Consider the following 27,418-nt stretch of genomic DNA (forward strand, 5'->3'; position numbering starts at 1 on the left):
GATAATCTAGTGACCGACTGTACCCTTGCCCCAAGGAGGGTGGCAGAGACAGAATTGCAGGCTTGATGGCATCATGACTAACCAAGAAAACGACCCCCAGATTTAGGAAAAGACCCTAACTCAAAAGTAATAGACTGAGAAAGATAGAGGAGGGCACAAGTGCACACACACACACATACTTACACACTCACACACACTACACACCACACACTCCAAATGCACCACACAACACACATACACTCAATGCACACACCACACAGGCATACATACCACACACAAACCACACATACCACACACACACATATACACTCACACACATATAACACACACACTACACCACACATACACACACACTTATACACACACTTATACACACACCACACAGACACACAACACACATACAAACTACATACACCACACATACATTCACACACACTCACACACGTACCACACACAATACACATTCACACACACAACACATATACACACAACACACACACAACACACACTCACACAGAATACACACACCACACACACTTATACACACGCAGACAACACACACACCACATACTCACACAACACACACAACACATATACACACAACACACACAACACATACAACACACAACACACAACATACAGGCAACACACACACCATAGACACATACACACACACCACACACTAGAACACACACATACTAGAACACACACACACACACACCTTTAAAAAGGTTTTAAAACCTGCACTTTTTTGGATAGTTATACACACGTGTGGATGGCTATAATGTGTGCTGTTTGCTGAAGTTATTTCACTTGAGAATATTGTAGACAATCTTATTTGTATAGTTTTTCCCCTTTTAATGACTCATGATCTTCCATTGAATGGATGGTGACAATTATTTAAGCAGTCTGCTTGTGTGATTCAGACCCCCACCTCCAACTTCCACTTTTGCCCACAATAACACTGAGGTAGGGAGACTGCACATGTTAGTGAGTCAGTAGCTTCAGTTGCTGAGTCAGAGGCGATATGCTGTGGCAGTTTGGGTTGCAATAAACAAAATGTTCTTCATGTAAGTTCACTCCATCTGTACCCCACCAGCAGTGTATAAGCAAGCCTATTTCTTCTCAGCCAGTGTTTCCTCTTGCCTGCTGTGTTATCACCACGGTGGAATCTACTAGAAAACATTGCTCCATCCTCGGGAAATGCCGATTAGATGGGTGATCATTACCGTTTATTTGTATAAATTCCAAAGAGTGAATATTACACCGAAGACCACTTTCTAGACTATGTATGTTTGCCAAATTAAATGGCTGTGTTGTTAAGTATCTTGGGTTGTATTTTACGCTGCTTCAGAGCACACTTATGCCAGCACAGAAAATCCTTCCAGTGTAAATGTGACCAACAAATTAAAGCCTTCCTTGGATAGTCATTTCCATAATGTAGGAGGCCACACTCTGCACATCATGCAAAAGGTTTGGCTCTTACCCCCTTAGTTATGTGTTGGTTTTCTTCTGTTGTCTCTAGGTGTTCTTGCTATGTTTTCAGAGAAAAACTGATGGTAGTTAATAGATGGGTTAAATCACAGTTAAGCCTCTTAGTCTTCAGTCCTGGTAGCTGCTACTTGCTTATGCACACAAATACACACACACAGCCTCCACATTTCACAGTGAAAGCCTTGATGCTTCATGTAGGAAAATAAGGGTAGATTGTGATTCCCCCACAAAAGAAACATGTTCTTCCACAAATTTAAGTCTTATTACCTAGACATGGGAAAATCATAAGAGATAACCATAAGCACCTTTTTTTTTGTTTTTGGGCTGCAATGTAGTGCATATTAAAGTAATATTTATTTATTTATTGTTGGTATGCATTCTACCATTGAGCTACATCCCATCATTTCCAAAATAACCCTGAAGGAACTTGGGTTATTTTTCATGCTAATGTAGTCTCTTTTAAAACGGATTGTTATTCCAACAGTTGATTTGAGGGGGCAGGGGAGGTAGATGGCCTTCATAAGAAAAGCAGGAATTTCACGACTTCTTAAATGAGTTTTTTCTCCTTAATTTGACTTTCAAATGTGGTCTTTAACATGGCAATGTCCTAATTCATTTTCAGAGAAAAATGCCTTCCATTATTGACCCATTTGAAAGGAGTTGAAGTGATGGTGGTAGTGTTTATGGTGAAGATTATAGCTAAGTTCCCCCAGGATAATCTGTGACTAATATCAAATTGCTTGGAGTTACTTAAACATGAATGCACACTGAAAAACTATTAGGTGATTATCTTTTATGCATTACTTCTTAGCATTTATATTGCATTCTAGAGAAATTGCCTCCTGTAGCTTGAGACTTATGTTGAATTTAAAATTGTTTGATGCATGTCCACCCCTACCTGTCACCCAGGGAAAGCATAGAACTTAGAGCCTTCTATGATAGTGTAGTCTTCTTGTGTAATGCATCTGTCTGGGCCACACCTGCACCAATCCGGAAAGTCAGTGACTGCTTGCATTAAGGGAACAAAATCATTTTTTTGTTGCACCATAGCGCCCCCTAGCATCCTAATAATTTGTGCTTTAAAATTGTAAAGGAGGACTGGAGAGATGGTTCAGCACATAAAGATGCCTGCCCAGCAAGCCCTGTGGCTTAAATTCAATCCCTGGAAACCTGGAAGGAGAGAATTGAGTCTACCAAAGTTAATCCTTCTCCCTCCACACAGAGACTGTAGTACACAGGACCCTAACACAATCACACATGCACACACTAACAACTGAAATTCAAAAGGTTCAAATGAATGTTTTATGTTTACCCAATAAACCATTAATAGAATCCTGTGTGGCATTTCCTGTGTGATGGAGACCTGAGAAAGATCCTGTGGAAATTATGGAGAGTGTGGAGAATCACCATCATTCTCACCATAGCTGTTGCATTTGCTTGTGTGGAATATGTGCATATAGTCTGTGGCTGGACCTACCTTATGTGGAAATGGCGAGGGGAGGGTGGCTGCTCACTGGTGCCTAAGTGTTTCGCTTGTGTGTTGCAGGTCCTCCTCCCAGCGGCTGGCCTGCTACAGTTACAGGATGTGAAGAAGACATGCTGTGAATTTTTAGAGTCCCAGCTTCACCCCGTCAACTGCTTAGGAATCCGGGCTTTTGCTGATATGCATGCCTGCACAGACCTCCTGAACAAGGCCAACACTTACGCAGGCAAGTGTGAAACAAGACTTAGCAGGGTTTGAGACTGGTGGGAAGCAAACCTCTGTGATCTTGGCTTGTGGATCTGGGCTTTACAAAATTGTGTTTAAAATTTTGGAATGATAGAACTGCAACATTGAAACATAGTCTTAAAATTATGAATTTAAAACAACTTCAGGGCTGGCGGTATACATGGTGGAATGCTTGCCCACTAGGCATGGAGCTGTGGGTTTGATTGTCTGGCACCACAGAGACTGGGAGTGGTGGTTAAATACATATAATCCAGGACGTGGGAGGCCAGGGATAGAGCCATCCTTGTATACATAATGAGTTTGAGGCCAGCTTGGAATACCTGAGACCCTGTCTTAAAAACTAGGGAAAAAAAAAAAAAAAGACATTGGGGCTGAATGATAGGATGTCTTGTTTATGGAAATATTGAATCCCTGAGTATTCTTTCAAATGCACAGGCACATGAGAAAATGCATGCATGTGTGATTTGATTATTTTGTCTCAGTGATGTTTTTTTTTTACCTGTTCCGCTGTATCCATGGAAACAATTTTGTGCCCTAAAAAACCTTGAGAGCGGTGAAATCTTGAATGTATGTAGGACCCAATTATGGCCTATATGTAGATGCGGTGCTTGGCTGCCCATGGCTGATCTGCAGCCTGCTCAGGCTCACCACCTGCATCTAGATTATTATCAGGCCCCTTGGATGGAGCTGAGGGTCACAAAGGGAGCTTGTCCTCTTCCCTTGAGTTTATAAACATCAAGAATGCATGTTAAGATGGTTACCAGGAAGCTTCGTGGTTTTTAAAACCATCTTTCTGGAAACAGCCTGACAGAACTGTGATCGCCTGTCATCTCATCAAAAGCAGTCCTCCAGAAGCTCCCAGAGTTCCTTCTTGTTTTGTTGTTTGACTTGGGTCTTACATGTCCTCTAGGCTGGCCTCAAACCACAGACATCCTAGCTCAGCTTCCAGTCAGAGTGCTGGGTTTATGAGTCTATGGCATCGCTCCTGGCACACAGATGCCTTGTTTATTTCTTTTGTTTGTTGATGAGTGGTGTTTTGCCTACACATGCCTGCATACCTACCACGTGTGTGTAGTGCCCACGGAGGCCAGAAGAGGGCATCAGAGCCTCCTGGAACTGAAGTTACAAGTGGTTGTGAGGGGCAGTATAAGTGCTAGGAATTGAATCTGGGTCCTCCAGAAGAGCAGCCAGTGCTTGTAACTGCTGAGCCATCTCTCCAGCTACCCCACCCCCTTTTTCCAATATTAGGAATTGAACCCAGAACTTGGTGCTAGGGTAGCTTACTTCCAAAGCCACATCCCTTCCTTTATTTTTTGCTGAGACAGAGTTGCACTAAGTTGGATAAATGCACCTTGTACTCATGTATCCCTAACAGGCCTCAAACCTGGCCTGACATTCTTCTGCTTGGTTCGATCCTGACTCAGCTTCATCGGTACCTGAGGTTGCAGATGTGAAATTTTGCATATGTGCTTGGCCACCTTCTTCCTCTTTTTTTTTTTTTTTTTTTTTTTTTTTTTTTAAATTTAGCATAGCCCAAGACTGACCTTGAGCTACTCTGGTCTTCCCCGAGTGCTAGCATTTCAGACGAGACTCACCACACCCTGCTACCACTGCCATCTGGATTTCTTTGCACCTGCCAGCCTAAATTGTTTTGGGGGAAAATGCAATCTGAGTATCAGGAAGCTGATTGGGAGAGGAGTTTTCAGAACTGGTGCTTAAGTCAGTCCAGGACTGTCAGTCACAGACTGACAGACAGCCAGTAAAACCTTTTCCATAATGCACAGCTTCAAATTCACCCATGTGTTCCTCTTGTCTACAGTTCCGTTCTGCAGCCAAATAGAAAATATTCCTTATAAATGCAATTTCCATTAACTGCTAGATGTGGTGTATATGTTTTAAGCGGCGGAGGAGACTTGTGCATGCTGGGGTAGGAGTTTTGTTTTGTTTTGGGTTTGTTTTATGTGTATAAAGTGATCATTGTTTAACATGATTCCCCCAGAGTAGCTGCTTGTCAATACCGTGCTTGGTAAATGTTGGTTCTTAATGTGTGGGAGGGGCACCTGGGGAGAGAGTAAAGCAAGATGGATGCGGAAGATGAAGTAGAGACGGTCTCTGTGCTCAGCTGGGATGTGTGTGCTGCTTCTTCCAGTGAGAACCAACTCACCACTTAGCTGTGCGAGTCTCAGGAGACATATGGGTTTTACTTGCTGATCTTCTGTTACTTAAAATCCCAGATTCTAATGGCATACTACAGAGCCTGTAGAAAAATTGTATCAGTTGGAACATCTTCATCTTACTTTGTAGATTCTTTCATGATTGTCTAGGTTTGTTTGTTTTTGAGAAAAGAATGACAGTTTCTGTAAAATTACACAGAAACATGAATTCTTCCTTTTTAGCATGCTACATTTTAATTCAGAGTCTAGTCTTAAAGATTATATTGCTTTTCTATCATGCTTCTGGCTTTTATGTTTGCTTGAGTTGCTTAGGTTTGTAGGTTACATTTGAAAATCTCTTTTACCATGAAAAGTTCTAAGTATATACAGAAACAGGATAGTGCTTGTAGTCCAGTCTTAAGAGCTGTCAGCTCCTAGGTAATGTCCCAGCTGTAACCCTCTTTCCCTCTCTGTCCTCTCTTATTTTTCATATGCACACTCTGTAAAGGGCATACCCATAGAATGTCATGTTATTTTGAAGGAGTTGTCATAGTTCACACTCAACTACATAGTGAGTTCAGGGCCACTCTTAACTGCATGAGAGCCTGACTCAAAAGAAAGGTGAAGCTGCTGAGATCGCTCAGCAGATCAGGACACTCACCACTGTAAGATAAGATCTAAGGAGCTAAGGTAGGATATAAGCTACATGATAGAAGTAGTGAACTGATACCCACCTGTGTTCTGTGGCACCCCATACAATAAATAAATAAACAAATAGAACGTCTTTAAAAGAAGCCACAGTAAAAATCCACTCCCTGATATAATTAGTGTGGACTAATGATAATAGTAAAAATTTTTAAGTGAAGAATTTGCCATGGCCTCAGCTGCTGCATACTGGGATTGTGTCTTTTGGGGCAGTCTTTTCATGTTTTTAGGTGACAGGCATATTTTAAACATTTCCCAAATCAAGGAGACATTTGTTTTAGAGCTCTTTTTGGAAAACCAGAGAGACAAAAGAGCTGCAATTAGAGCTCATCAGTTTAGATTCATTTTAATAATTCTAGTGACAAGACACTTGGGAGATTGGATCGGAATTATTAGTTGAAATGTGAGCCTTTTTAGCCTGTCTTCCTGGTAGTTGAATTTCAGTGAGTTCAAGCAAATGCAAGGAGAGAAAAGTCTCTGAGTCCTAATCATATCCATATGTCACCTGACTCGCCACTCTGAAGATGAGAAACTGCTTGGTCCCAGTTGTAACTGAGCTTCAGGGGAAGCTGGAAGGATCGTTTTAGAGCTGGTGCATGCACTGACATAACGGGGTTTGGAGAACACTAAGCATTCCTAGTGTTGTCCTGACACACAGCCTCACACCCTGGGGCAGTACTGGCCCTTCCTCGGCATGGCAGCATCTCCTCCCCATGTTTCCTCTAGACCTGTCAAGTGCCTACCTTTTTTTTTTTTTTTTTTTTTTGAGATGTCTCTGTATGTTTGTATGTGCTTCCTTTATCCTAATGTGACATTGCTATACAGCTGCACACTAGAGGCAAAGATCCTTGAGGCCACTGTCTCCAAGTCCCTGGGAAGTTATTCAGGCTCTTGACCATGGCTCAGTCTTGTTACCAGCTTTGGTTCTACACTCTCTGGCCAGTGTCACATTGTCTCTGCAGCCCATCTTCCCTCCTGGTCTCTAGGCAGCCTTCTGTCTTTGCCACCTGGGTTATCTTTTCCCTCCATAGTTTGTGCTTCCTGTCATCTAATATCCCATGACACAATTGAGGCCTCTCTTCATAGTTCCCGCAGCTACCACCTTTCCTGCATGAATTGATTAGTCACCTCAGACTACAATTCCAGCACATTCCAGACCTTGTTGATATTCAGAACCTTTGTGCCAGCCATCATTCTCCCTTTTTATTGTTTGCTATTTGTTCATAAATCTGCAATCTCTGATCCCATTTCTCCTGTAAAACTCATGAATGTTCAGCTTACACCCACTGATGATTCATTTCAAAACCAGCCTCTGATCTGGATCTGGCACTTCCCGAGCTGCTGTGGGTGGTAGGTAAGCAATAGGTTTCATGTGTTTTGCCCAGCTCAGAAGCTAGCTTGTATTTGGATTACACCTTACTCTATAGAAGTGGCTCTGCATGTTGGCTTCCTGTTTTCTTCCTTCAAGACAAGGTCTCTGTAGAGGAGGCTGCCCTCAAACTTGCACCTGTCTTCTTACCTCAGCCTCCTGAGTGCTGGAATTACAGGTATGTACCACCATACCTGGCTAAAAGCAGTTGCACAAGATTTTATTCTGCCAAAAAATTGAATTTAATTAAATTTCTGTGTGTACCATCCTATAATTTAGGGAAGCAATCACTGCTTGTTGTAAACATCTGTCAAAATAAACTGATTTGGATGGTGCTCTCTTGAAAGAAACACTATGTTGAGTGAGTGATTTAAATAATGGTATTACCAGGCTTGGCTGATTATTTGTGGGTCTGCTCAGTGTTAGTTTATTAACAATGTCTTTAACAAAAGTCTTCTGGAGACTGTCAAAGCACTCAGTCTGCAACACCCCTTAACCGAGTTCAAGCCAACGTTGAATGCTGCGTCTCAGGAGAATTCATCACTTTCAGATTTCTTGCACCCATTGTGGCCCTCGCTTACATCTTACTAACCTACACACAAGCTCTGCTCTGTTTTGCTGGCATTTTTTCTAGAGGAGTTGGCTTAGCTGTTTTCAGCCTGCACCGAATCCCTCTGTGTTAATGGAACTTGTGGCAGTCAATGTGTGAAGGGCTTCTTCTCCTTTAGATTGAGAGTCAAATACTAAGTGTTACCACTTGTAGGAACTGTGGCAGCTGTGCACTTATGTTATTAATTAGGAATATGAAGACAAAGTAGGCATTTATTTTCCCTAGAATGTTCTGCCTACTGGGACAAGCTGTGTGTAGATCCAGGTGACGTCATCACTCACGCACTTGCTGTGTTTTGCCTGGCTTTCATTCACTCATTGATCAGCTTATTTCCTTTGCTGGAGAGACACAAGAGAAAAGCTCACTGCTTTAGTGAGGGCAAGCCCTTGCACATGCATTCACTCAGGAAGACTGCATATGTATGTTCTGTATTATATATTGTAGTTTATAAGTCCAATATGTATTATATAATGACATAGTTTATATGCTTGGAGAGTATGCACTGTTGGCTCCAAGAAGGAATACTTATTAAATGTACATAAGCTTTATTCAGTGGCCAATGGTAAACTACTCTAGGCAGAGTAACTACTGGTGTCACAATGAAGCTGTGTGGTATAAATGGTGATTTGGTAATATGTGAATGAAAGGAATTAATGTGAAGAGGTGATAGCTGATATAGGTAAAGATTAATAAAGGGTTTAAAGGGTTAAACACACACACACACACACACACACACACACACACACACAGAGCTTCAAAGAAACATAGCACTTTAAAAAACAATTTATTATTTCTTAAAATTGTGTATAGGTGCATATCTTCATGTGGTTATGTGCACATGAGTGCAGGTGTCTCAGGAGGCTGAGGTGTCAGATCCCCAGGATCTGCAGTTATTGATAGGTGTGAACCACCCGAAACAGCTGTTAGGAACCAAACTTGGGTCCCTAGAAGAGCAGCAAGTGTTCCTAACTCCCGAGCTTTCTCTCCAGCTCCAAAGTAAGTAGTAGCTGAGTAAAGCAAGATTGTTAAGTGTGAGTAGAGGAGACAGATCCAACTCTAATGATTTACTTTTTAGTCCGGTGGTGACTGCTGTGAGTGTTCACAGCAAAAGACTCATACATATCAAATAAATAATAATAATTTTAAAAGAAAGATTTTTCCCTTCAGAGATAGACACCTTCCTTGGGTTGGAATTTTCCTTCCAAAACTTTCTGTAGGGCTGAATTTGTAGATATGTATTGTGAAAATCTGGCTTTGTCATTAGATATCTTGTTTTCTCCATTTATAGTGGTTGAGAGTTTTGCTGGGTATAGTAACTTGGGCTGGCATCCGTGGACTCTTAGTACTACTTGTAGAACATCTATCCAGGGCCTTCTGGCCTTGAGGGTTTCCATGGAGAAGTCATGTGTAATTTTGATAGGTCTGCCTTTATATGTTACCTGTCCTTTTTCCTTTGCTGCTCTTAATATTCTTTCTTTATTCTGTATGCTAGGTATTTTGATTAATATATGTCGAGGGATCTTTTTTCTTTCTTCCAGTCTATTTGGTGTTTGGTATGTTTCTTATACTATCATGGGCATGTCCTTCTTCAGATTGGGAAAGTTTTCCTCGATGATTTTGTTGAATATGTTTTGGCACCTTTGAGCTGGGCTTCCTCACCTTCTTCTATGCCTATTATTCTTAGGTTTGGCCTTTTCATGGTGTCCCACATTTCCTGGATGTTTTGTGTTAAGGATTTGTTGTATTTACGATTTTCTTTGGTCGATGAATCTATTTCCTCTAGTTTATCTTCAGCACCTGAGGTCTGTCTTCCATCTCTTGAATTCTGATGGTTATACTTGCATCTGTAGTTCCCAATCGTTTGCCCAGTTTTTCTATTCCAGCATTCCTTTGGTTTTTGTTGACTTTATTTTCTCTATTTCAATTTTCAAGTCTTGAACTGTTTCCTTCACCTGCTTAATTGTTTTTTCTTTGCTTTCTGTACTTTACTTTCTTTAAGAAATTTGTTCATTTTTTCCAATTTTTTGTTTGTTTTTTTCTTCCATTTCTTTAAGGGATTTTCTCACATCTTCTTTGAGGCCCTCTATCATTTTTATGACGATAATGTTTACATCGTTCTCTTCTGCTTCATCTGCTATGTTGTGTTCCATTCTAGTTGGTGTAAATTCCCTAGAGTCTGGTGGTGTCTTGTCTTTCTGTTGTTAGGTGTTGTCTTGTATTGCCATCTTCCCATGGCTTTTTCCAGTAGGTGTTGGTGGGGTCTCTCCCTCCCTCTATGGTACTTCCCCAGTAGCTTAGGTGGGTCAGAGGTTCGATGTCTGTAGGTCTGTGTGGTCCAGGCTCTCTAGAAGGTCTCCTCACATGCAGGGGCCCGGCGATGGGGGTCAACAATCAGGCTCTAGCATAAAATTGGTGATGGGGTTCAAAGATCCCGAAGGCTGGGACTTAGGATGTTCCTTGTGCCTATAGGCAGATCTAGCCTGTGCCTGGCACTCTCCAGTTAAGACTTCTTTAGCACAGGCCCTGCCATGGGTGTCAAGGATCCAGCCCACAGGAAATCAGAGTGGTCCCTCAGAGATAGGCAGATCTCTGGGGGGGGCAGGAACTCCAGTAGAGGACAGGTGGTGGGGGTCGGAGACCAGGCAGGTAGAAATTACAGGTGGTCCCGTGTGGATAGGGAGGTCTCCTGTGTTCAGAGCTGCTCCAGGAGGTTCCCAGAAGGTGTCTGGATTGTTGGCTCCACTCTCTGTCCCGGTGCTCAACCAGAATGGTGGGACAGTGGGCAGGGTGGGGTACAGGGTAAGGGGAGGGCAGGCTCTTGGTGGGGGTGGGTGGGTGTGTATCAAAGCTCCAAGAGCACTCTTGATGGGGACAAGACACAGGGGCAGGGAGATCCGGGGCCAACCCTGGGAATTTCTGGGAAAGGGTATAGGGGGAGTCCACCCGAATTGGTCCCAGACTCACTTGTAGCCAAGGCCTGGCAATGGGGGACAAAGGCTGGGCTCAGAGTTGCTGCCAGATGTTCCCCCTCTTTGAATTCTTATTAGACATTTGTGTATTGTCTTTGGAGAAACATCTGTTAGCCATTATTCATTTATTAATGGTGTTTAGGTTATTTTCTTAGATTCATCACATATGTGATTTCCACATGCTTTTTCTTACTTCATGAAAGATTTTATTAGATACTTTTATATCTTTTTGTGTATATTGCCATAGACATGTATCTCCCTTCTTTATGATATGTGTAATATTGTATACCTAGCATGTTATATATACTGGCCTGCCTGTGCCTTGTTGTCTTCTATTTAGTTGTATTTCCTACAGCTGTTTTTATGTTGTGGTTTCCCTTTTAACATGTGCAGAGTATTCCATTGCATGACTACACTACATTTTAAATATCACTTACTGATGAAGTTTTGAATAATTAAAATAAGTGCTTGTAGTATGTTCAAGACTACAGATTTGAGCCCAGTACTGTCATCTCTTAGTCCCCTTCTCAATAGTGTGGCAGTAATTTGGAATATGTCATTCCCAAGTGTCCAAGTTTGCATGTGTGAGGAGATTTGAGAACGGCAGAACGTCTGTGGAGCTGTACCCATGTACCCTCCGACCCTCAGTCTCTCTCTCTCTCTCTCTCTCTCTCTCTCTCTCTCTCTCTCTCTCTCACACACACACACACACACACACACACACACTCTCTCTCTCTCTCTCTCTCTCATATTCATGGTAGAGGTATTTAAGACACTTTGGTCCCCGTAGTTTTGTGGATTGAGAATGGACAGAAAGTATTCCATCATATCTTTTTTATTTTATTATTAGTAGTTGTAATATGAGAGCATTTCATACCATGAGTTAAGCATCAGAGATAAATCATTTGGATCAACAGCATGTAAGCATATAAAATCACAGATGGTCAGTTATCTTCCTGTGTGTCCATGGCTTCTGTCCAGATATGTTTTCTCATTTGATTTTCCATATCTATATATTTGCATATGCATGCATTAAGAATTGCCATTATTAGTTACAAACGATTCATTGTAGGTGTGTGTGTGTGTGTGTGTGTGTGTGTGTGTGTGTGTGTGTGTGTGTGTTTTAGGGAAGTAGCTTGCCCTATGAATTTCACATAAATGTTAAGTATAGCCTCATCTCAATCAAAGCTTTGAAGGCCACGAAGTTCCCTTTAAGGATGTATTTTGGAACCTTTGCCTCTAAAATAGTAAGATTTGCTTTACTTGAAATTCTTTATTATTATTTGTATGTGTGATGCATGTTTGACCCTTGGGAATAATTTCTCCCCTTCACTTTTATGTGCATTCTGGAAGTTAGATGCAGGCTTTTGGATTCGTACAAAAAACACTTTTGCCCACTGAGCCATCCTGTTGGACCCTACAGTTTTAGTTTACTTATTTGTGTGTGCGTGCCTGAGTGTATGTGCCTTGTATATAGACGCATGTGTGCACACATGGAGGCAGATGGGGGCATCGAGTACCCTCCTTTATTGCTTTCTACCTGTGCGTTTGAAGCAGAATCTCTTTCCAAACCTTGAACTTATATTTTCTTGGCTAGGCTAGAAGCCAGCTGACCTCAGCAGTCCTCCTGTCTCCATAGCTACCCTCAGACCTGGGATTATAGGCATTCTCACTATGCCTGGCTTGTTACATGGGTGACGGGACCTCAAGACTGCTTCAATTTGAAGAGATTTTGTATGGATGTTTGCACACAAATAGTCTTTTCTTCTTAACCCCAAGATGTATCCAGCCTGTCTGCAGGCTTTATGCACACAAAGATAACTATGAATATATGAGTTGTTTTGTTTCGTTTTTTGGTGCATGTAGGCTTTGTTAGCAGTTTGTATTGTACTCCAGTGTGAACTTTGTGGATGACAACATCACATGACAATGTCAGAAGGTTGGACACACCTCCAAAGCGTGCTGGGGTCTAAACTTCAGTGGATAATGTGGCTGACCGATCCATGTAGCTGCCTGTGTGTGTACATGATGTGCAATGACACTTAACAATGGATCTTATCATTGTGGAATACTGGCATATGGAACTCTCACAGGAGTTCCATTTCAGCTCATAATTAATAATAATAATAATAATAAGTGGGGTTGTTTTGTTTCTGGTTTACAGCAGTGCTTAGCAGAGGTCACACCAAGAAACTGTTTTTCACCAAACCATTTTTTATTTATTGTGCAGGCTTGTAAAAGAAGAGAAGAGGTAGAGCTTGTGTCTGAAGAGCAAGTACCAAGGAGGCTGAGGCAGGAGGGTGCTGTGAGTTCAAGGACAACCTGGGCTACAGAGTGAGACAGTTTCAAAAACTAAAAATAGAAAAATAGAAGGAAGGAAAGACCACAAAAGGAAACAACAACAAATGGGAGAGAGGATAAGGAGACCCAGACATCAGGAGCACACAGTTGGCAAAGCAGAATGCCATTGTGGTCTGGCTAAAGGATCGTGGCCCTAGGATACGCATGAGCCGTGCTGTTTTGTGTGCTAGTCAGCTCATATAAACTGGTGGTAGGACAAAGAGTAGAACCATGTTGAAGTGATGACCATCAGTAAACACTGTGGTTGGATAGCACTGTTAAGATTACTTACAAGATTATTCAGCTGTAGCAAAGGTCTAGGGACCAGCGTGTTTATTCCCGTGTATGCCTTCCAGGGACTGAACCAGTCACTTGGTCCCACTTGCCTGACTGGGGTACTTGGTCTTGGGAAATGCATCGTCGGTAACAGTTAGTACAGTTGCCAGTTAATGAACAGCAAGACATGTCAGGAATCTGAAATAAGAAAAGCAGGCTTTAAACAAGCCATCAGTGCCCCTTGTATTTAGAGACACACATTTACTGCTTGCATTCTAAAGGAAGGTCGACATAGGGAATATCAATGATTCTACTGAGGAATGATGGTGGGAAGGATGTACCAGTTAGAAATAATTTTAAAGCATGTGTATGTCTACAATTGGATGCTTTAAACTTGATTTTTTTCTTTTCCCCTTCACTTTTCCTTTAGACTGAATTGTTTTTGAGACAGGGTCTTAAGCAGCCCAGGTTGCCCTCAAACTTGTTGTGGTAGCCAAGGATGACTTTGAACTCATAATCCCCCTGTCCCTATTTCTCAACTGCTGGGATACACTGCCACACCCAGTTACTAACTTTGTTAACACTTGGCTGGCTGTGATGTTTTGTCAGTGCATTTGTAATAGCTGGCTGTTTTCTGTGCCTTCTTGACCTCTTTATACACTAGTAAAGGGTTTGGGATGGAGTTTACTAATGCTCCAAGTTCTAATTTATGTAATTCTGATCATGAAGCAGAGACTAGGGTAATGTATATAGTGGTAGCACAGAAAGATCTTATTCCCTCCATTAGCCTTGTCACTGCTGGAGTACATTTGAGAAGAACAAGGAGTGTAGTGGTCTCTTGTTTTGATTCTGATTTTAAGTTTGCAGAAGAAACATAGCAAAAAATGTTATAGACCTTCTTGTAGAGCTGTACTACCACTATGACTGAAAGCATGGATTTTATGTTAGCTTGTCCTAGGTCTCGTAGCTGCTATTTTTCTATTTGAATTTCCAAATTGCTGCACATAAATATTTTTAAAGGTATATGTCAGTTTGCCATATTTTCTGCAGAGTGAATTTGTTCCTATGTTTCAGGACTTTTGGTATAAAGATTCTCATTATGCGGCCTGAGATATGATTCAGTCTCGAGGCATTTGCCCAGTGTGCAGGAAGCCCTGCACCTCCACCACTATAGAAAAGGGCTGTGGGGGTGTGTGTGCCTGTAATCTGAAGTAGAAGAGGTCGAGGCGAGTGGTTTAAAAGTTGAAGGTCATCTTTTGAATACATATCAGGTTCTAGACCAGCTTAGGTTATATGTGAACTTGTTTCAAAATTAAAATGAAAAAGGAAACTGTCATTAGGCTTTTAAAAAAAATTCTTTTTTATGTGTGTTTTGCCTACATACATGTATTTGTTCCATATCCATGCAGCAACCATGGAGGCCAGAAGCAGGAATGAGGTTCCTTTGAACTGGAGTAAAAAGCAGTGATGAGCCACCATGGGGTACTGGGACCCAAACCTCTGCCAGAGCAGCCAGTGATCTGAACCACCACGCTCTCTTCTCAGCCACCATTAGTTAGTGCTTTTTTGACACAGGATCTTGCTATGTTGCCTGGGTTATGTAGCACTCACTCTGTCCTTGAGTTCTTCATCCACCTGTTTCAGCCCCTTAAGTGCGGGCCACCATGCCATGTTGTCACACACACATAACACACACACACACACGCATGCACACACACACACTCATTCTTTCCCTTTTCCACATTTACTTACTTGTTTTGCATGGGGGTGGAAACATGCCACAGCAAGAGTGTGGGGGACAGAGTACACTTTGTGGTCAGTCAGTCTCTGCTACTATGTGGGACCTAAGGATGGGACTGAGCTCCTCAGACTGGATGGCAAATGCCTTTACCCACTGCGCCACTTCCCTGACCTGTAATTTACTCTTCATCAAATCCAACTATTCAGCATTGTTTCTGCTTTTCTTGATATTCAGGAAAGTGTTTATGCTGCTGTTGCTGGTGTGTGTGTGTGTGTGTGTGTTGTTTTCCCCATTCCTTTATGCAAGAGTCTTTGCAACTCAGACTGGCCTGGGACTCACAGAAATTCTCCTGCCTCAGTCTTTTACATGCTGGGATCAAAGGCACTAGCCGCGCTATACCTGGCTATGGAAAGGCTGGTGGCTGGTGAGATGGCTTAACAGGCAAGGGTTCTTGTCACCAAGCCTGGTGACATGAATTTCATTCCTTATACCCACAAGGTGAATGGAGAGAACAGAGTCAAGCAAGTTCAAGTAGTCTCTAGCTTGAATGCATGCACACACAGACATTTAGCATTTTATAGACTGAATAGATACTGGTTAGGAGTGTGTGTGTGTATACAAATATATATGCATGCAATAACAACTAATGAAAGCAGAAGCCACAAATTTGAAGGAGAGTGGGTAGGGGGTTTATGGAAACGTTTGGAAGGAGGAAGGGGAAGAAGAAAAATTTTTTTTTCCGAGACAGGAGTTTCTCTGTGTAACAGCTCTGGTGTCCTGGAACTAGCTCTGTATACCAGGCTGGCTTCAAACTTACAGAGATCCACCTGTTTCTGACTTCAAAGTACTGGGATTAAAGGAGTGTGCCACCAGTACCTGGCAGGAAGGGGAAAATTAATCTCGAAAAGTTGTCTATAGTTTAAGCTAGAGTTCATTCTTTGTGTTGTATATTCTGTAGGTCCCGTCAGGTATGTAATGACAGATATGTGATGACACATACCCACCATTCCAGAAAGGTTGCCCTGTCCTGGAATCCTCCTCCACCCACACCCTTCCTATGCAGGCGTGAGCACCACTGATCTTTAGCTTTGTAGTTTTGCCATTTCTAGGATATCTTCTTGTAGTTGTACAGTTTAATAGCTGTTCAGATTGTCTTCCTTTGCTTGGTAATGCAGACTTAGAGTCTGGTTTTTGTTTTTGTTTTTCAATGGTTCCTTAGCTCAGTAATATTCCTTTGAATGAGCCAGACCTGTTGATGCAGGCCTGTGAATGCAGCAACTTTGGAAGCTGAGGCAGGAGAATTGCAGTTTCCAGGCCAGCCTGTGTAGCTCAGTGAGACTTGTCTCAAAATAAAAAGTGGGGAGTAGAGTGCTTACCTGGCATGAACCAGGCCCCAAGTCTGTTACATAATGTGACTGTAGTTTGCGTATTCAAGATGTCCCTGGTTACTTCAGAGCTTTTGTGAAGTTGTGCATAAGTGTTTCCACATGAAATATGTAAAGGTGAAACTCCTGGTGAGTTTATTTGGAATATACAAAAACTAACAATCTGGGACATAGGGTATGGACCAGGGGGCCTGATATGACTGTGGAAGAAAGGAAAAGGTTGGAAGGGTGTGTGTGTGTGTGTGTGTGTGTGTGTGTGTATACATGTGAATGCATGTGCATGAATGTGTGTGTGTGTGTGTGTGTGTGTGTGTTCATATGTGTCCACATCCACTCTGTGTGTGGGGCCTCAGCTGTTAGTCTTCAGAAGCCCTGGAGATTTTCTTGTCTCCATTTTGCTACTGGTGGGAATCAATCCACACAACTACCATCTCTCTCTCTCTCTCTCTCTCTCTCTCTCTCTCTCTCTCTCTCTCTCTCTCACACACACACACACACACACACACACACACACACACACACACACAAATCTGGCTCCTGGGGATTGAACTCAGGTCTAAGCACTTTTCTCACAGTTCTGTCTCCAACTCCCATAAGTTGTTTTGGCAGGAAGGCAGCATCTTGCAATATCTATCCTATTCTGATTGGTAGGTTGCCATGTTTTCTAGGTAAAACTTAGGATCTTGGAGTTCAGTTCCTGTCTTGTAGTTTGAACTGGGCTTGAGTTTGGAGAAGACATAAGTACCTTGGGTGGTTTCACCCTGGGCCACTTTGACTTTATTTGGTTAAATATGATGTAAGTTACTATATGTTGTGGGATAGACCTTATAACTGCTGTAAATTTTTTTTGGGGGGGGGGTTAAAAATGTTCAATTAGTATAGAGTGTAGCCTTTTTCTGTCTTTTTCATACATCTTAGTTTGGCTGATTCCTTCTAATACTGGCTACCATCTCTCTTTCCCCATCCATGCTTTTATCCTTCTATCTCAAGTATACCCACCCATCCTTTCTACTTTCATCTCACATGTGTTTAATTCCTCTCTCTTTCTGCCATTTCCCCCATCTCCTGGGTCCTTTTCTAGTTTCTTGGTCTTTACTCCTGCACAAATATACATCTGTAAAAATTGAAGCATGAATCTGCATATAAGAGAGACCACATTTCATTTGTCTTTCCATCCTGGCTTATTGCACTTAATATTGTTATTTTCCTTCAACGTTCATAATTTCATTTTTTTTTTAATGGCTAAACACAAAGAAGTAGGGAAAGGGGATGTTAATTAACTGTTGGTGGGAGTATATACTGGTGCAGTCGATATGCAAATCAATGTCAAGGTTTCTCTAAAAGCTAAAAATAGACCTGACACGTGACCCATCTATACCACTCCTGGGCATATTCTCAAAGGACTCTTTATCTTACAGAGATACTGCTCATCTGTGTTCATAGCTGCTCTGTTCACAACAGCCAGGAAACAGAATCAGCCTGGATGTCCACCTGCAGATGAAAAGTAGTGAAAATGTTGTTCGTAGACACAGTGGACGCATACTCAGCTGCTGTAAATCATTGTGTGCAGGGTTTTTAAAGTTTTTAATATTATTGTATTACTATGGGGGTGTGCATACCATGGCCTTACATGGGGAGCTTAGAGGACAGTTTGGGGAGTCAGTTTTCTCCATTTACCCAGTTTTTTTTTTTTTTTTTTTTTTTTTGAGGCAGGCAAGGTGTCTTGTTTCTTCTCTAACTCCAGGCTAGCTGGCCCAGGAGCTTTTGGGTGACTCTCCCATCTCCACGTCCCATCTTGACTTGGGTGTCCTCCTGTCACAGATGTGGGATCTGGAGATCAAGGCCACATGTCAGACTTCTGTGGCCATGGCTTTTCACTGCTGTCCCTAAGTTAGCTTTTGTTTTTCACTTTTCCTTTCCCTTTTTTTGGAGGCTGGGCAAGGAGAGTTTCTGTCACCCTGTGTCTTTGCCAGTATTTGTTGTTGTCAGTGTTTGGGGTGTTTGGTTTTTTGGAGATGGGGGGTCTCACTTTGTAGCCCCTGGGTGTCCTGAGGCTGCTGTATGTGGTGATGGTACAAGATGATGGTGTTTTTTGACATGTCTGTTTTTCACCTTTCTATAGTCTTTGGTGAAGTATCTATTCAGATCTGTTGTCCATTTGAAAAGTAGGGCTATTTTCTTGTTGATTTTTGAGAGTTCTGTGTTTTACATAATGATCTTTTGTAAAATAGATGTTTTATAGAAATTTTTCTTAAAGGTTGTGACTTACCCATTTATTTTGTAACACTGTCCTTTGGGGCAAAAGTTTTAGTTTTGATGAAGTCCAACTTTCTAATTCTTCCTTTCATCATCTTGCTTACTGTGCTGCTTAAGTAAAGCCATCAGTGCTGGGATCTGCTAGGGTTTCTCCTGTGTTATTTTCTAGGACTTTTATATTTCGTGCTTTTAATACAGCTGTGTAGTCCATTGGGAGTTAATTTTTTGTGAAAAACACAAGGTCCTTATCTAGTTTGTTTTTCATGTGTGGATGGCCACTTGTCCTAGTTTCTTGTGAAAAGAACACCCTTGTCTATTTGCCAGAATCAGTTTGTGTGGGGCAATTTCTGGGCCATTTTTTTTTTCCATTTGCAAAAGAAGTCCAATCTTCATTTTCATATTTATTTCAGTGCAGTATTTTGCTTGCCTGACCCAGACATGGAGTTTGAAAAGAGCTGTGTCTTGGATTTTTGTAAATCCGATTGTTTTGTAATTATCCTGGGCGTTGCCTATTGTGTATGAAGTCATCTTTTGAGAAGACTTTTATAAATTCAATAGGTATTCAGGAGGTTTGTTGAAATGCACATTGTATTTTTAAATATTCTAAAGAGGAAGGCAATGATTTTTAGTGTATTTTCAAATGCATACTGAAATGAAATGTTACATGCAGTTTTCCCACCAACCTGGTCCCACAGCTGTGTCAGCCCCAAATAACACACAGAAACACTGTATTATATATGATGCTGTTGGCCTGTTACTAGCATTTCTTATTGGCTAGCTCTGTCTTAAATATTAACCCATTTCTATTAATCTAAGTGTTTCCACATGGCCTTTTCTTATTGGACCTCTTCTCTCAAATATCTACATATTGAATCTCTTACTACATCTCCCAGAATCCTCCTTGTCTCCTAGTCCCACCTATCTTGCTTTCCTATTTGCCAACAGTGCTTTATTCATTAACCGATGAGAGAAACGTATTTACACAATATCTCCTATCATCTCTTTTCTGTCTAAATAAAAAGAAGGGTTTTAACTTTAACATAATAACATATATAACAAAACAGTTATCAAATAAAAACTATAGTCCATTAACATTTAGCAAGATTTAAAGAAAATATTCCATCATCTATCCTATCTTTATGAGTCTAAAGTCTTTTATGTAACTTATCTTTAATCCTAACTAAGGAAAACTATAACTATAACTGTCTGTCTTCAACTCCATCAAAGGATAATATATAAACTCTAGAAGTGACAGAGACATCTCGCTACCTGGACAGTCACCCAAAATTCTTCTGTAATGTTTTATCTGGCAGACTCTTCAGCAAAGCAGGAAACTTTAAACTGTCTTTTTGTATTGGCAGTTTGTCAGTCACTTTTCTCTGTGTCCCGCAGACTGTCTGGCAGACTCTTTTATGAAACAGGAACTCAGTAGCACTATCCATCTTGTTTTAGCAGTCACTTTTTTGTGGGTCCTGAATGTCCAATTTATACAGCATAAAGCCAAACAGTCCAGACAAGAGCAGTATCTTGCCCAAATGGCTAGTCTTGCCATGTTGGAAGTAAACTCCATAACAAGTTTCTTCAATGTCCATCTTCCTTTCTGACGCAGGTGGTGCTGCCAGGAGCAGTTGTGCCTCACTGTTTAAAAACCACCCTAAACCATTTTAGATGCCATATTCTATAGTCTTTGAAAGGTTTGAAGAATGCCTATCCATTGGAAATACATCTTTATATCTAGAAAACCTAACTAACTAAAGTTTTGACTATTATAGGTAAAACCTAAATAACTTAAGTTTTGACTATTATAGGTGACTATCTATAATCTGTACTAAATTATACATTACATTTTTAAATGAGCTATATCAATACAATACATAAATAAGAAGAGAAATATACATATCACAAAATTGACCTTAAATCTGTATTAATAAGTGAAAATTCATTTCAAAACAAAGTATTTATTTCTATACCATAATCCCCTTTTTACCTTTAAAAAGAGATTGGTTGCGATCATTAACTATTTATAACCAACTCCATATAAATGAAAACAAACATTTATAAACAGTATTTGGGAATTTGGGCATTGTTCTTTCCAAACTGTTTCCTGCTGGTAAGGGGCACTGTCTTGGGGATCCTAAGAAGATGCAGAAATCCTGGCTGTAGTGGTCTGAAAGGCTGCCTTATCCCAGCTGTTTTGAATGTTGGATCACTTGGGACACTGCTTTAGGGGCTCTTGCTTGATCAAACCATATTAATCGGAGAAAGGGTCCTGGCCTCTTCTCTCTCAAGTCTCTACATCTTGAATCTCCCTACTACATCTCCCAGAATCCTCCTTGTCTCCTAGTCCTGCCAATCTTGCTTTCCTATTTGCCAACAGTGCTTTATTCATTAACCAAAAAGAGAAACATATTTACAGAATGACATCTCCTACCCACCAGTGAACCTCGTATTTCACTGTAGAAAATGTCTGTACCATTGGAGTATAGATAACTGTGAATGTCTAGTAGGAGATGGTGTGGATTTTCTAGCACACATTTTGGACTTCGAGTTCACGGTACTAACAGGCACTGTTACAGAGTTATCTGCATCCTCCACATATAGTTCTTGCTTTATAAGTCAAGAGTGTATTCACACTCACAGTCCTTATTATGTAAGATGTGTTAGCAGAAGTTCCGTCCCCCCCCCTCCCCCCCCGTCGCCGGCCCCATTGCCAGCCTGGTCACATTGCCGCATCAGCCCCAATTAACACAGAGAGACTCTGTATTTGATACAACGCTGTTGGCCAGTTACTTGTTGCTTATCGGCTAGCTCTGTCTTAAGTATTAACCCATTTCTGTTAATCTAAGTATTTCCACATGGTCTCATCTAACAGAGAGTGGGGCTGGCACCTGCTCTCTCCAGTCTCTACATGCTGACTCCTCCCTACCACTTCCTCAAATCATCCTTGTCTCCTAGTCCCGCCTGTCTTGCTTTCCTATTGGCCAACAGTGCTTTATTCGTAAACCAGTATGAGAAACATATTTACAGAATGACATCTCCATCATCTCCTCTTTTCTGTCTAAATAAAAAGAAGGGTTTTAACCTTAACATAGCAAAATATATCACACAACAGTTATCAAATAAGAATCACAGTTAACAATATTTAGTCCATTAACATTTAGTAAGATTTAAGAAAATATTCCATCATCTATTTTATCTTTGTGAGTCTAAAGTCCTATATGTAACTTATCTTTAAGCCTAACTAAGGAAAACTATAACCATTACTGTCTGTCTTCAACTCCTTTAAAGACCACAGAAGGATAGTATATAAACTCTAGAAATGACAGAGACAACTCACTGCCTGGTCAATCACCCGAAGTTCTTCTGCAATCTTCCATCTTCCGTTCAAAGGCCATAGTGTGTCTGGCAGACTCTTCAGCAAAGCAGGAAACTTTAAACTGTCTTCTTGTATTGGCAGTTTGTTAGTCACTTTTCTCTATGTCCTGCAGACTGTCTGGCAGAGTCTTCCATGAAGCAGGAACTCTGTAGCAATGTTTTGTACAGGATATGTTCTTTATAAGCTTTTAAATCATTAATTATTTTAATAGAGTTATATCACTATGTTGTTCCTCCATCACAAATAGGCATATTTAGAAAATCAAGGTGAGAGGTTGAGTATTTTAAGAATCAATAGTTTTACCACTTTTCTGGGAAGGACTTGAGGTATAAAATTAATCATTTTGTTCCCAAATAAATTATTTATATAGAAGTTAGGCTTATATTGGAAACCTTGTTTTTGTTTTATTTTAATACACTAATTGTTTTAATGCTGCCCATATATTCACATTGAGAAGCATTTAAACCTTTTTGTTTAATTGTCAAACAATCTGTTTTCTCCTTGTGTAATGTTCTAGAGCCCTGCAATGTGTTCAGGAAAGCCATTTTCTCCTTTTGTAGAGTTATAGAGCCCTCTAATGTGTTCAGGCAAGCAGTTTTCTCCTTTTGTAACTTTCTAGAGCCCTCTAATGTGGTGTGGACTCCATTCAAAGATGTGAATTTATACTCATATGCTTTTTGTGAGAACAAGGCTTTACAGACTTAAACATTGGGGGTGCCAGGCAATGTGAGACATAGCTGTTTAACATGTACCATGCTAAGTCCCAACACAGTTCTGCCCAGTGAGTGAGTGTCCACTAAGGCAGCCTTGCTACCTCTTCCTCTCACTCAGAAGAAATAAATGCTGTGGGGTTTCCTCCTCTGGGATTAGTTAAGATATGTGGCCTCTTTGCTTGTGTGATGCTGATGGTCTCTTTCCGTCCTTCCAACAGAGCAACATTTTGCAGATGTCGTACTTAGTGAAGAGTTTCTCAACCTTGGCATCGAGCAAGTGTGCAGCTTAATCTCAAGTGACAAACTTACCATTTCCTCAGAAGAGAAGGCAAGTGACACTCTTTCTTCCCCTTTGCCTCTCCTCCTTTCCCCCTTCCTCCTCTGTCTGCTACCATCTTTCTTCCCCTGCCCTCCCCTCCCCTTCCTTTCCCTTTTTTCTGCCCTGCTGGCTAGCTTCCTGTCTTTCCTTTTCTTGTGTGGGGGGTGTCAGGAAGTTTGTATAAAACAGAATACAACCTCAGGTGTTGTCCATCCATTTTTTCATTATTTATTTTTATTTTTGTTGAGATAGGGTCTCTCACAGTTCTCCAGTGGGTTGGGCTGGCCGGCCAGTGAGCCCCAGGGATTCCCTGGCTTGCTGAGATTACAAGGAAGTGCCACCATGTACAACTGTTTTCAGTTGGTTTCCAAGGACCCAAATCAGGTCCTGATGCTTGTGAAGATACAACTGAGATATTTCCCCAGCCCAGTATTTCCTTTTTTATTTCAGTTGTTTCATAAATTGTGGTCCTGCGGGAAGAGAAGCATCAGTGGCCTGCAAGAAGGGTACTTGACTGCCACAGCAAGATTGGAATCGAGTACCTTGGGTACCAATTGTATTCTTGGGACATTCATCCTATGTGGGGATGGAGATATACATTCTCTCTAGGACTTACAATGTGAAAAAAATATGCAGAGCTGTGGCATACACAGACTAGAGAAGGGTGACACTATTGCTAACATAATAGCTGAGGACGGAGTGCCTGCTGTACCCCAGTCACTGTGTCAGGGCCCTGGGTATGAGACTGACAGAGTGGACTTCTCTAGTCATAGACAAGTGGGAAAACCAGTGGAGCAACTTCATATGTGATTACGGGGCTTTGTGTGGACACTGGAGGGACGGTGCTGGTACTTCCTTCTGGTTCAGATGTAGGATGCAGGCCTTTAAAACCTAGCTGGAATACATTAGTGAAATGGAAATGGATTGGTGTGGGGAAAGCATGTCAGGGTGAGGGAACAGACAATATAGATGCAAAGGCTCTGAGGGAATGATTGCTCAAGGATCGCTGGGATTAGAACAAGCCTGTGAGAGGGGTAAGAAATGAAGTGGGAAGGGACCATCATGAATGCCCTCAGCTGTGTTAACAGTAAGATTTTTCTTGTGTTGATGAAGAGCTACTTGCAGGCTTTAATTAGGAGATGGGTGCCACGGTGAGCCCTGCATTAGAGAAAGATCATGAGGGCTGCTTTGGTTTTATACTGATACCTAATGTAGTGGCACACTCAGTACCCATTTCATCACGCTGCCAATTCAGTGGAGGATGTAGCAGGGCAGCCTGTTTCTGCTCTGTATCATGCAGGGCTTCAGCCAGAGTGGTCCAGATAACAGAGTGTCTGGCCTGATTCTCCTGGAGCAGAAGTCTGGGGCTTCCTTTCTTTTCCACATGCTATCTTGTGAGTCTTGAATGTCCAAAGTTACTCCTTCATAGGCATGTCAGGCTAGAGAGGTGGGCAGTAGTTACGGTGTCTGTCTGTCTGTCTGTCTCCAAATCCATATGTTTCCTCTCTTCCACTTTTGTCACTTGCTGGGGGGTTTTCATGCTGTGGTAATTGCTGAAGGGAGCCATTCGTTTTATGTGGCATATATGGCTGTCTCATAAGCTCTCAGAGATGAGACGAGGAGCAGCTTCGGATACTAGCTTTCATGCGATAGTGAGCAGAAGCCCTGCTGTGGCCTGAGGGCCAAGCAGGAGAGGGTTGAGGTCTGACCCAGGATAGTAGGAGCAGGAACATGGAGCTGACAAGACTGAACAGCAGTGGTAGAGCTAACAGAGTGTACACTCTCTTCACTTCTTCATCTTTGGCACCTGGCACACAGAAGTATTCAGTAAGTCCTTGTTGACAGGATAAATTAAAGAAAAATGATAATTGGCCTGTACGCTATTTTTAGTTTCATGCTGTATCAAAATAACCTGCTTATGTTTCCAGTAAGCCATTTGCATATTGCCATATATTTCCTACAACCTTTTCAAGATTGTCAGGAAATGTATCCATCAGTCTGGGAGGAAGTTCTGTAGAAGGCACTGCTCTTCATTAGCTTCTTAGTTTTCTCAGAGGAATATGTTGTATAGTGATGCTCTCCCTGTTGTTTGTAAAAGTATCTAAGATACTACATTTCAGTGCCTTCTGTTCTGGCAAAGGAGGCTTAACCCATGGCATAGACCCTGACCTGGAAGTGTATTGAGCAAAATTCGTTTGTAAATCTAAAGAGAATTTCAAGCAAGTGTTGTTTATAAGGGTGCATTTCTTTGTTACTTTCCTGTTGCTGCTATGACTACATGACGGCAGAAACAAGATAAAGGGAAAAATTGTTTGGGCTCCTGGTTTCAGAGTGTCCATGACCTTGATGGCATAGTGGAGTGGAGCAGCGGTCCCCTGACATGGGTGGGGCTGGGAAGCAGAGAAAGGGTGACACTAGCACCCTGCTGAATCTTCCTCTCCCACTTAGTCCTTCGGGGTCCCTGGTCTGTGCAAAGGCGCCTCTTGTGTTTAAGATGGGTGGTTCCCCTGCCCCTCCGGTTTTTTCTCTCTGGAAACACTTTCACAGACACATGGAGGAGTGATTCTACAAGTGACGACATTAAAGGTGAAGATGAGTCAGTACATGGTAGGGTGGTTTGAATGAGAATGGCCCCCATAGGTCCATAAATCTGCGTGATTGAGGTTTCAGAAGACATTCCCGCTTAGTCCTTTCCTTACTTCTCCTTGTGGATTAGGATGTAAGCTATCACTCAGTATTGCTCCAGAGCAGTGCCTGCTGCTGCCATGCTCCCTGCGTGACAGCTGTGGACTCTAACCTTCTGGATCCATGAACCCCTAATTAAATGTTTTCTTTTATAACTTGCCTTGGTCGTGGTGTTTTGTCCCAGCAGAAGAAAAGAAACGGAGACATTTTGTTTTCATTTTAGGCTGTCTCAGTGCTTCATCATCCTGGGTGCTTTATTCTAAAGGCGCCTAAGTCTGTAATTGGAGCTACAGAGAAGAAAGTTGTGTATTTTCATTTTCTTACGGCTCCCACTCAGGTTCAGTAAAATTTATGATGACCTTGGTGAAATGTCCGGTAAATACGAAATGAAAAGTGCATATTGGGTATACAAAGGTACTTAATGAAGCATTTACTAAACTGTATGTCAAAAGAAAGAGAAGCTAATGTCTGTGTGTGTTGCAAGACAAGATTTCAAAAATACTGATCCATAGATTTTTTTAGTGCTAGCAACACATAAGATGTGCTTTGTTATATTTAAATGCTTTGGCATGTAACTCATTGTTTTTCTTTCTCCATATTTTTAAGGTATTTGAAGCGGTAATAGCCTGGGTAAACCACGATAAAGATGTAAGGCAGGAATTCATGGCTCGGCTCATGGAACACGTCCGGCTACCCTTACTACCACGGGAGTACTTAGTACAGGTGAGTGCACATGTGGGCGCACCAGTCATCAGGCTGCACATATTATCTGCAGGCCTGGCAGCATGTGGAACTCCTTCGCACCGTGGGGAGGGCTTCAGACTACAATCTCTGCAGTGTAGGAAGGAGGACAGTTAAGGCGCCTGGCAGCTTGGCAGCTCCCTCTGAGCCCATCCCTGTTCCTAGAACTTAGATTCCACACTCTTCCTGATTCAGGGGAGTACCAGAGGAGGGTTCTGAGGCGGCATCTGTGACCCTCTGAGTACATGTAGATAAATATGTTCAAGTTCTACCCTGCACTAACATCTGATGGGGGAAGAACTTCTGTATATGTTTTTCTTATTGGTTGAATAAAACACTGTTTGGCCAATGAGGCAGGAAGATAGGCGGGTCTAGGAGACATGGAGAATTCTGGGAAAGGCAGGCAGAGTGAGCCCGCCACATAGAGTTGAGATGCTGCCGAAGGAGTAACAGCAAGCTGAATTATGGGTAAGCCACAGCCTCGTGACAATACATAGTCAATACATAGACAATAATAATTAAGACAAAGCCAAACAAAAAGAAGCCATAGCCACCGG

At 41.7% G+C, this 27,418-nt stretch overlaps 1 protein-coding gene across 1 annotated transcript in view; it reads left to right on the forward strand.

Moving 5' to 3' along the window:
• The window catches only part of Klhl2 (kelch like family member 2), a 110,588-nt gene that overhangs the window by 64,245 nt on the left and 18,925 nt on the right, over window positions 1-27,418 (forward strand). Inside the window, exons 5-7 of the mRNA XM_051181951.1 lie at window positions 3,041-3,203; window positions 23,335-23,444; window positions 26,727-26,843. Coding sequence (XP_051037908.1) covers window positions 3,041-3,203; window positions 23,335-23,444; window positions 26,727-26,843 — 390 coding nt within the window. The remainder of the gene's footprint in view (window positions 1-3,040; window positions 3,204-23,334; window positions 23,445-26,726; window positions 26,844-27,418) is intronic.

This window comes from Phodopus roborovskii, unplaced genomic scaffold, assembly GCF_943737965.1.
Source record: "Phodopus roborovskii unplaced genomic scaffold, PHOROB, whole genome shotgun sequence".
Lineage (NCBI taxonomy): Eukaryota > Metazoa > Chordata > Mammalia > Rodentia > Cricetidae > Phodopus > Phodopus roborovskii.